The sequence below is a fragment of the Lynx rufus genome, unplaced genomic scaffold (assembly GCF_022079265.1).
Source record: "Lynx rufus isolate CCGP_SWC_20201006 ecotype Redwood Valley unplaced genomic scaffold, mLynRuf1.p SCAF_13, whole genome shotgun sequence".
Taxonomy (NCBI): domain Eukaryota; kingdom Metazoa; phylum Chordata; class Mammalia; order Carnivora; family Felidae; genus Lynx; species Lynx rufus.
Genome location: NW_025814827.1, coordinates 17464805 through 17476742, shown reverse-complemented (window position 1 = coordinate 17476742; position 11938 = coordinate 17464805). Strand labels below are relative to the sequence as shown.

Genomic DNA, 11938 nt, shown 5'->3' with positions numbered 1-11938 from the left:
CAGATTCTGTGTCTCCCTCTCTCTGTCACTCCCCCACTTGCACTCTGTCTCTCTCTCTTTCTCTCACTCTCAAAAATAAAAAACATTAAAAAAACAAAAAAGAACTATCTGCCCAATGAATAACTGAGGTAACCAACGCATGCAAACCAGCATATGCACACCATAGGAGCCAAAGAATTCCAAACATCCTCTGGTAAGATTTCAAGGAAGCAGGGGGAAAATGGTGGAAAGGTTATTTCATTACATCAGAGGTGCTACTAATAGGGACTGATGGAAAATGAAAACTGACTACAATCACAAAACTAAATAATGAAAATTAATCACAACATATCGACACCTCAATTTATAAAAGGCAGACTTTTTTGTTTAGAAGTACAAAGTAAAACTCCCATGCCCAAAGGCAGAGGGGGGGGATAAATAAAATATACATTTAGAATGAAGAATTGCTTAATTTGTTCAGCATTCACCTTCCCAAAATTACTTTGAAAACTCCTGTAATGGAATTACTTTTTATGGAAGACAGCCTACACCATATCAAACTATTCTCATTTCTTCATACCAAGAACAAACAACTCCAGGATATTTTTTAATTAATTTTATTTTTAATTAATATTTATTTACTTTTGAGATAGAGAGAGAGAGAGAGACAGAGCACGAGCAGGTAAGGGACAGAGAGGGAGAAACAGAATCCGAAGCAGGATCCAGGCTCTGAGTTGTCAGCACAGAGCCTGATACGGGGCTCGATCTCCTGAACCATGAGATCACGACCTGATCCGAAGTCGGACACCTAACCACCTAACCGACTGATCCACCCGTGTATCCCTCCAGGATATCTTCTTACAGACACATTTCCACCTCTGGGGATCATTATCATTTCAACAAGAAAGAGTAGAACCTAGTTTACTGTACTGAGTTACTTAACATTTATTCTAATATGGGACACACAGGTTAAATGTGAAAAAAACCTAATCACAGACCCTGACATGGTTTAACAAAAACTAAATATTCCCCTTAAATAGTTAGCAAGACAAACTAGTGAGCAAGGAGGGATGTAGTGGCCTGCTTACTACAGCTGCTGAAATGACTGACAGCTTCAAGCATTTACCCTAGCAGTGGAAATCAATTAATCATTCATTGTAACTGGAGCAGAATATAATTAATTACGTTAGCTTGACTGATTCAAGTTTAATTCCAGTGGAAAAAAATCATTATACAAAATCACTGTAAGTACAGGCCATTATCATGAATTATTAAAACAAAAACAATAATGAGTTTCTGTATGAATTTGATTCACATTAAAAAAAAAACATCTTTCATGGGAAATTTCTAATATAAACACAGGTAGAGAAAATAGTACCTGTATAATGAATTCCCAAGTATTCATCACCCAGTTTCAATAATGGTCAACTCATGGTCAATCTTGTTTCATGTATATTCCGACAACTACCCAACTCTAACTCCTCAATTATTTTTAAGCAAATCCTAATACCCTATTATTTCATTTTTTAATGTATTTCAATTCGCATCTCTAATAGGGTTCCTTGTAAAAACGTAACCACAATGCCATTATCATACCTAAAAATAATCATTAAAATCCTTGAAGTCATCAAATATTCAATTAGTTTTCAAACTTCCCGCATGGTCTCATTTTTTTATTAAGTTTATTCAAATCAGGATCCTAATAAGCCCATAAATTGTCTTGGTAGATATATCTCTTACGTCACTTCCAATCCATCTTTTTCTTCCCCCCTCGCAATTCAGTTGTTAAAGAAACAGGGTTACTTGTGCTATAGTTTTTCCAGAGTCTGGATTTTGCCGAATGAATCTCTCCTGGTATCATTTAACATGCTCCTTTCTTTCCTGTATGTCTAGTAAAGAGGTGGTTGGCTACGGAGGCTCAATCAGGATCAGATTCAACTTTTGGAAGGACTGCTTCCTAAGTGGTACGTGTATTTCCATTAGGAAGCACCAAATGTGTGCTCTTTGTGAAGTCACGGGTGATCACTGTCTAGACCCGTTAATCTTTGTGGGATAAAATGGTGATATCTTATCATTCCTCTTTAACTTCTTAGCTGGTATATTTCTTTAAGACTATATTCCAGGGGCTCCTGGGTGGCTCAGTAGGTTAAGCATCTAACTCTTGGTTTCAGCTCAGGTCATGATCTCATGGTTTGTGAGACTGAGCCCTGCGTCACGTTCTGTGCTTCACAGAGCATGCTTGGGATTCTCTCTCTCTGTCCCTCCCTGGCTTGTGTATTCTCTCCCTCTTTCTCTCAAAACAAACAAACAAAAGACAAAAAGAGTATGTTCCACAGGTAACTATGATTTTGTAAACTCCTAGAGTAAAACATAACATGAGCTTCAATCTCTTGCAGATACTATCCTGTTGCTAAAATTAGCTGTGGCCGGTGGGAACTTCTTCAAGGAGCCTCCTGAATCTTTTTTTGACAGACCTTTAATGCCTTACTTTGCTCTCTGGTAAGATACAGTGGTTTTTAGGCTCTTCTTGTACATTTCTTCCTCTAGATCTGGAATTAGCCATTTATCAAGGATGTCCTGTTTCCTTGAAGAAAATGGCGTTTAGAGACCACAACTGGGGCACTACATTTGACTTCCATTTGAATTATGTTCAAAGCTACTGAAGTCAGTTAAGAAGCAGTCTTCTACTATTTCTCACAAATTCATGTAGCTGCATACATGTGAAATTTTAAGCCTGGGGCTCTCAGATTTTAAAATAGTTACATAATACGCTGGGGCACCTGGCTGGCTGTCAGTAGAGTGTGCGACTCTTGATCTCAAGGTCATAGGTTCAAGCCTCACGTTGGGTGTGGAGATTAGTTTTAAAAAATTATATAATATGTACTATGCTAATGGTGGAACTATTCTTCTATGTTAATAGTGGGAGTATAACTTGGTACCATCTATCTGAAAGACAATATCATAATTTTTATCCATGACCTTCAAAAAAACCTTTAACCCAATTAATTCCACCTTTAGGAATTTATTAAGGTTCAGGATTTTCCTTGTAGGACTGTTTAAAATAATAAATAGTATAAAAATCTCTAAGTACAAACAACAGGGAATTGGTTAATTTTAAGAATGTACAGTACATCCATAAAATGAAGTCTTCACAGTCATTAAAATGATGTAGATACTGTATCAATATATTGTTAAATAAGAAAGGTGGGTACAGAAGTGTTCATATTATGCCTTTAGCCACATGCCTAGAAAGGAAGTCTTGAAGGCTATATCCCAAAATCTTACCAGGGCAAACTGGGCTATTCTCCTGCTTCCACCGCTGGTTTAGGACTTGGTTTCCCTGGATCTGCCAAATCAGACACTACTCTTCCTGCTTTCCAGTTTCTAAAATTTTGTTTTTGTTGTCTTCTCTTCAATATTCCTTGTCCTTGTTGGATTATGCTCTCTTCTTTCCCCAGTCACTATGACTTTAGTGGAGATTTTAGGAAAGAGCAGAGGCTAATAAATATTTTGTTCAACCCTCCATTTTACCTAGCATCCCATTGTTTTTTATGGGAGAGAGCACACACTCTGAAGGGCTTATCAATTATAGAATATATGAATTTCTACTGAAAATAGTGCACCCATGTATGTATCTAAGACACACAAACAAAATTGTGATATAGCAGCACATAAGGGCTCACTTTGTATGCTAGTAATATAAAGGATTGGATACAGACACAATAGTGGAAAAACCAAAGTGGTAATAGATGGAAAAAGAGATTTAAACGAAAGTTGTTTTTAATCAAGAACTTAAAACCAGAAACGCTGAAACTGAAACTGAGTTGTGGGGCAAAGTGACCATATTTATTACTTAGAAGTCAAAAAATGTTTTCAAGGGGGCACCTGGGTAGGTAGCTCAGTCGCTTAAGGGTCTGACTTCAGTTCAGGTCACAATCTCGAGATTCAGGAGTTCAGGTCCCACATCGGGCTCTACTGACTGCTCAGAGCCTGGAGCCTGCTTCAAATTCTGTGTCTCCCTCTCCCTCTCTCTGCCCCTCCCCTGCTCGTGCTCTGTCTTAAAAATAAATAATAAACTTTAAAAAAATTTTTTAAAAAGGTTTTCAGGAAACTTACAATTTATTGCAAATTTAGACTACTTTAAAGATAGATAAACTGTCCCTGGCAGCTGCTTTCAAGCTGTATCTAACATCTCTCCAGTTTGGGGAGACACTGACCCTTTCAATCTAGATAAGGAACATCTCCTCTCTTAACCCCAAATATGGGCTGTCCAGTTTTGCAACGTGTTTACTACACCCTCTTATACTTTTCATTAGAAACACTTACTAACAAGAAATTAAAAGCCTCCTGAAGCACAAGCCCCCACAACTGCACAGCCAAGGACACTAATCCCATCTTTGGAGAAATAATAATTATTATTAATCTTAACACGTACCATCCGCACGGACAGAGAAAGAACTGGAAGGGAGTTTGCTCAATTTGGAGAAATCTTCGGTTTTCACTAGCCTGTGAATATGACAAAAATGAAGTACCCAAACACAGAGGGCTGAAGACACCTCAGAAAACAAGGTTGATCAGATCAAGTTTCTTTCCCTTTAAAAAGTCCTTCCCCAAACTTAGATCTTGCCTGAAGCTATGGGGAACACTAACTTTAAAAACTGTAATCATTTACTTTATTGATTTTGCTTGTGAGTTGTTGTCTGAATTTAGAAAACTTAGGGGCAAAAACATTCTCAACAAAATTTAGGCATTCAATTCTAAGTAAAAACAACAAATTTGCAATCATCTGAACTAATCAATATTAATGCCTTCAGAAGCAAAATTAAGTATGATATACTTTGATGTTTGTAAATCACAGTAACTAAAAGTATTGCAATACTTACCCATTTAACAAATACTACTTAGTTGTAGCTGGTCTTGATTTTTTTTTAAAAATTGGGGGGCAGATTATTCTGTGCAGGACACCATTCTGGTCTTATAATTCTTTTCCTAGATTAAGACTGAAATGTCAGTTCTCTCCTTATTTGCTATGAATTTGACAAAACAGGAAAATGTGGCTCCAAATTTTAAAACATAGTTTTTACTAAAATAGACTTTGAAAATAAATGAGGTACTTAGTATTCAAACCTTTGCGAAATACATGTAAGACCATGGTTTCCAAAATGACTCTGCTTTTCTACCAAGACAAAGACTTTTAAACATTTTGAATATTATTTAGAAATAACGTAAAGCAGTTAAGTGTTTTTTTAAAATGATCATTGTGTGTAGATACAGAGAGATCTAACCATAAATTTTTTTCATGGACTCCTAACTAGGAATAATAATATCTGTATGTGCAGGAAAAGAGACAATCGTCTTTCTGCTTAATAATCGCTTTCAGTTAGTAAGGAAAAGCTGCTTTGTGGGAAGCTTCTTTTGATAGTTCTCAGAGTTCAAAGAGTATGGAACCTTTGAGTTGATTTCATCAAGTCTATTTATTAATGCATTTCAAGTTTCAAAAAACCTTACATCTTTGCACAATACTTTATTTTTTGCAATTTTTAGTAAAAATTTCCAAAGTGAACAAAAAGATACTGTATAAAACACAGTGGACATTAAACTGACAGTAGTATTAGATCTCATTTGTCTTGATCCTTTTGTTTTACCACATCTTGATTTGCAGTGGAAAGAGTTCAGTGCACGTATCTCTTGTCAGAAAACATTTAACTTAGACTCAAAATAAAATAGGGCAGTGTGTACCTGCCAAAACCCTACCACAGGATAACATTACAGGCAAAAAATGTACATGTTCCAAAGTCTACCACACTCAAGAAGTTACTAAGAACTCTTGCAGAATAAAAGTCACCATTTTAGAAATGCAAACCCACTTCCAACCTTTGCACAGTCCAAAAACAAAGGCATTTAAATGATTTAAAAGCAATTACATACATATCTACCTACTTGTTTGTTTAGAATTATTTATAGTCTATCTGGGGTTTCATGTACAAAATTTGTCTCTAAATCATGTACAAAAAGCTGTATTTTGAAAAAAGTCACCACATACTGTACAAGTTTACAAGGAAGAGATCCCATTATTTTCTCTAGCATTTTTGGCCTTGCTGGCTTGCGTCACATTATGAGAATGATTGTGTAAACCTTATACTCTTAAGAAACAAAAAGGAAAAAAAAAGCCAAAACACAAATCTTTTCACTGTTCCCTAAATTTGCCTCCTATGTGAAGCCAGAAAAATCATAGCTGTTTACTTCTAATTTAAGTGATGTAGTTGGAAAACAGAAGCAATAAATACGTCACAAGCTTAAAATTTTTTTGTAATGCCCCCTTCCATTTCTGCATAGCAATACGCCTGTTAATACATTAAATGCTTTTGCTTTCTTTAAAAAGCCAATTATTTACATCTGTTTAAAAAATAAATTTGGAATGGGACATTGTGCTGTTTCACCTTCATTGTTAAAATATTTTAGGGAAAAAAAATGTCAGAAGGCCTATCTACAATTTTAACTACTAGTTGAGCAAATCACCCTTCTTTAGTGGTTACCAATGATCAGTGATAATATGCTGAAAAAATCGTTCTGGTATTTTGATAAAATAAAAGACCCAGCTTTTCTTTTCCAGGTCGGAGAAAACCAAAAACATAATTAGCATACTTTAAATATATGGAAAGCACAAATAACAGGCTACAAACAAAAAGAAGTCATTTCATTGACGTAATTTCTACCAAAGCATGAATAAAATTTCACCTATCGATTCAAAACTGGAATTGAATTAGAAAGTTTAAAATAAGTAAGCAGAAATCAGACATTTGCGTAAGAACTAACTCTGAAGTAGTATGCTGCGTATGTCCAGTTTGCACACGTAACTGTGTTCCTCAGCATAGCCACTCATGTGCTCTTAGCAGCCATTTGATGAAGACAAGATGAATATCAGAACCAACTCCATCACTATAAAAAGGTAAATGGATTCTCACTTCAAAACTGCCTGTGTAAAGCATTACAGAATCCTGGACCACTGAATACCACCATTCTCTGTTATCCTGAGTATGTCAATTAAACAGTAATTTTTCATTAAGAGCGGAAAAATTTTATAATACAAAGAAACATCCATATTGCAATTTCTGTTTACAATTGCACACAGAAGTACAGTGTACGTAAGAAATACATGTCTGCATATAACAAGGTATGTACATTGGCAAGTGATGTCTCCAATGTTGAGGTGGTCGAGCCTCCTTAGCCTTGATTGGCAGTTGAAAAAAATATATATATATTTCAATTTGTGATAAAAGTTTATCGAGAGCCAAGTTTGCCTGCAAGTGAAGAAAATGCAGCAACGAAGAACAGGGAACACGGGGCACATAATAATATTCTAAGACTTTGTGCCATTATGTTAAAAATAGCTGTCCATAAGAAAATTGGGTTCCTTTTCCATCCCCCCACCCCCAAATTGGAATTTTCAGGCTTTAAAACTTATGTAATTCCACCTGGTCTGAGGACATGATCTCTTGCCATTTTTTCTTCGACTGTATTTGTGAGGGTTTAGTTTGGGGATGATGATTTAATAGGTGTCTCTTTGGAGTGAAGTTTTCCCATTGTAGGCACTAGGAAGAACCAAGGCAAAAGCTGCAGTTAACGTCTCATGTGTCCCATTTGATAACTCTCCCGGGGCCTCTGACGCTGGGGCTGCTGAATGGGCTGTGGAGGTCTCCTCCTCTTTAAAGTGCCTGTGAATCACAAAAGTAAAACGGATTTACTGTGTGCTTTTTAATCTTAAAAAACAAAGGTAACACTTCAATAAGAAAGGTTCTAGATCAGCATTGTATGTGTAATTTAAAAATTTCTGGTAGCCGTAATGAAAAAAGGCAAAAAGACAGCAAAATAATGTTCATAATTTTTTTTATATCACTTAATTCAATATAGCCAAAATATCATTTCAAGGTGTATCAATACAAAAAAGTATTAATGAACTATGTCATTCTTTTTTATATGCGAAGCCTTCCAAGTCTGGTATGTATTTTATATTTATAACACATCTCAATTTAAACTAGCCACATTTCAAGTGTTCAACAGACACAACTGTTAGATGAACATGAATTCTGAGGACAGAATCCATGAGGAATAAATTACTGAGTGCCTTTGAGCAAATGACTTAACCTCTCTGAAACTCAGATGCCTTGTCTGTAAAACAGGGATAATAATGAACTCATATAGTCTATATATATAATCTGTGAAGATTATATGACAATTCAGTAAAGGTGTTTTTTTGTGAGGGTTCAATAAATGATAGGGTTGTTGGTTTAAGTTTTTAAAGGTGAAATTTGCTTAAGGTGAAATCAAATAAAAGAAGTGCTACATTGCATGAGACCATAATTGGTAACATATCTAAAGAGGGTCATGTGGCCCTTAGGAATCCCTAAGAAATTAATATAAGTTTTAGAGCGCTGACACTGTCAATTTACAAAAAGCAGTAACATCAAAATCCAATTTCCTGATTGCCACCAAGATACTGTCACAAGCAGTACTGAGACTACTGAGCTCTCTTGCCCCACGATAGGTAAATTCAGGGGAGCAACTGAGGGAAAATAGAGAAAACTGTAAGGAACCCCTAGTTTTAAACTACTTTATGTAGGGTAGTAGATGTGGCCTGAGGCAAGAGGCTTCATGAGAAGTCTGTGCAAGATAGGAGAGGGACAGCTGCCAGTTAGCTCTTGTTCTCCTCTGCCACTGTCATGGGATGATGTATGCCCTACTCCTAGAGTGAAGAGTTCTGGTCCAGGCATTCTGAGGGCAGCACAGAAGCCACAAATACCTTGGGGAAGGTGAGGGAGAAACAGATGGGGACCAACCTGGAGCAGTTGCCTCGTACTCTTTTCTTCTCCAAATCCCTGGAGCTAATCTAAAGAAAGCCTCCTCTCCGAAGCTGTGTCTCCATGAGAGGTAAAGGGTAGAGACCAAACCTCAGGAGTTATTTTCAGAGATGGAGAGTAACTATGGTTACTTGGTGACTGAAGCCTCTACCGTAAGACCCTCCCACAGACTGTCATCTGTATTTCCCCATAAGCATCACCCCTAGGGAAAATGAGTTTATGTGCCAGGAAATATTTCAAGAGCATAAACATTAGAAACAATAGCAGAAGTACAGCTATTAGAATAGAAAAACCAATCATTTAAAAGTGGTTGATCATAATAAAGACAAAAAAAAAAAAGGGAAGATTTTAGAATATGAAAAGTAAGAAAACAAGTATCAGGCAAAAAATAAATTTTTCTAGGTCTAAATATTTTTAGTGACTCAAGACAGATTAGCATTAAATTGGCAGCCATAAGTTAGAATGGATTCACAAAGAACACACTCAAAACTCAACTAAATAATTCATCCAGTGATCTCATTTTCAAGGAGAAAGTACTATAAAATTAGTTACTAAAGACTCATTTAGAATTCAATTCTGCCCGCTGAACAGTTCTGAGTTAAAAAAACACAGTCTTGCTCAGACTGTCTTACCTGGAAGAGGTTTAGGAGGAGGCAGCTTTGGATTACTACTTGGAGTATGAACACTGCATATCTTAATAAATCCAGCCATTAGCATGATCAGGGCAATTCCCATAAGTAATACAGCCCACCAATAAACCTAGAAAGAAACAGATTTCTCTACTGAAAAAGCTGTAAAATATTTTAGGATATTTTATATTACATAAAATATATATATTACATTTTAATTTTTGAAGAACATTTGTTCAGAACACTTGCTCATTGGGAGTTGTACAGATACCATATAAAAGCACATACAGATTTTTTTTAATGTCACAGAAATATTAAGGAAAAAGACAAAAAAACGCCCATAATTTCACACCCTAGATGAAACCACTCAATCTTATTTTTCTTTCAGTTTCTTTTCTAGATATAGCTATGGTGGTCACACACAGATAAACTCACATGCAAAACTAAGGTCCATCCTGCATATAGTTTACACTGTATTTTCCCATGTTATTAAGTATTTTATGGTTTGAATATTTATCTCTCTCTCTCTCTCTCTCTCTCTCTCTCATAAACTACGTCTGTTTGCCTTTAGATTCTCCAGGGGCTTAGAGGGTATATTAGTTACTTTAAATTCTACTTCTAGATAAATTTTTAAAATAATCTTGAACCTATGCTTTTTTCTAATCGTCAAATACTAAATTCTCTCTCTTTTGAGCCTCCCCCCTTTTCCTGTTATTCTATTTCATTTGAAATTTAAGCCCCAGACTACTGCTATGAAATTATTTTATCATAAATCTTAGCTTTCACTGTATTTTATATGTAATATATAAATATTATATATTTGAATCATAACATCTATTATTTATAATAATTTATTTAAAGGTTAATTGTCTTTTTTAATATGAAAAATGGAAGGATATACACATTCTACAAGCAAAGTTTACCCAGTCTAAGAAGGAAGTAAAACTTTCACTTCTAGCTTAAATCATATAATCAATTAGCCAACCAAAAAACTTCAAAAATTACTAGTATAATCTTATTTACAGAAAAATTACTGTTTCTATTCTTAATAAATTCTAAGTCTATTTTGCAATTCAAAATACTCAGATTTGGTTTTAAGACAGTAAGTAATAATAAGCATCATACAAAACAGTTACAACTTTATAACCTTCACATTGGTTTAACATAGACTGATGTATTACATATATAGTTATTGCTAATTATAGCCCAAGAAACCCCCATTTAAGATTTTCTATGATATGAAGTCTTATAACAGCCTACTACTTCTATACTGTTTTTTTATCCAGCAGTGACAACGTAATTAAAGTAATAAAAACTGAAATAAAAATACATGTTGTGGGAAATGCCCCAAGCCACTTTTTTCATGTGTGCATAAAGGCTTTCACATACAAATTTATTTTTAAGTTGGTTTTATTTTGAAAGAATCTCAAACTTATAGAAAAGTTGCTAGTACAACAAACTTTTTAAAATCTGGAACCATCTGAGAGTAAATTGCTAGCATGATGCTCTGTTATACCTAAACATCTTAGCATGTAATTTTACACCATAAGGGGTTTTCTAGATAACCATAACACAATCATCAAGATCAGTAAATTAGCACTGATACATTACTACCATTTAATCCTCAGACCCCCTCAAGTTTTGCCATTTGTCCTAATACTATCCAATTCAGAATTACGTGTTGCTTTTAGTTTCCTAAAATCTGGAAAAGTTGTACAGTCTTTCCTTGGTTTATATAACCTTGACACTTTTGAAGATTACAGGCCAGTTACTTTGTATTATATGTCCCTCAGTTTTGGTTTCTTAGATGTGTCCCTATGATTAGATTCAGGTCATACATCTTTAGTAAGAATATCACAGAAGTGATGCTGTGTTGTTCACATCGCATTCCATCAGGTGACACAGGTTTTTGATCTCGTGACTGGTATGTTAACCTGATCACTAGACTAAAAGGTGATACCTGCCAAACTTCACCATAGAGACACTCTTCTTTTTTGTAGTCAGTGAGTCTTCTGTAGGGACATAACTTGGAGCTACATAAATATCCCCTTCTTCATCAAACTTTCAACTTGCTCATTTCACTCAGTATTGCCTCATGGTTTCCTATTGTATTCAATGGGTTTATAATCCATTACTATCACAGTGTGTCTTTTGAACATGTCCCTACCAGTCTTTGAGCAACTTTACTTTCTGGCACAATTAATTCTAGGTTTATCTTATTCTTTCCCTGCCCCAGCCCTCGAATCAGCTGTTTCTCCAAGGAGCCCTGGCAGAATTGCCCCTCCTATGTAGACATCCTTCTCACACAACACTTGTACTCAGATATCCCAAGCCAGCTGCCCCTCCACAAGGTGCCCTTCTCACCTGCTTGGGCTTTAACACCTCATATTGGTCTTCTTCCCCATTCCGTACCCTCCCTACTTTCCTCAGGCTCTAACACCCTGTTGTGTGCCACTATAGCTCCCCCCACTT

At 35.7% G+C, this 11938-nt stretch overlaps 1 protein-coding gene across 1 annotated transcript in view; it reads right to left on the bottom strand.

Annotated features, from left to right (window-relative positions):
• Positions 1–5434: 5434 nt before the first annotated feature.
• Positions 5435–11938, bottom strand: part of ADAM10 (ADAM metallopeptidase domain 10) — a 137700-nt gene continuing 131196 nt past the window's right edge. Inside the window, exons 15-16 of the mRNA XM_047075053.1 lie at positions 9470–9596; positions 5435–7694 (exon numbers count right to left, since the gene is read on the bottom strand). Coding sequence (XP_046931009.1) covers positions 7600–7694; positions 9470–9596 — 222 coding nt within the window. The 3' untranslated portion in view covers positions 5435–7599. The remainder of the gene's footprint in view (positions 7695–9469; positions 9597–11938) is intronic.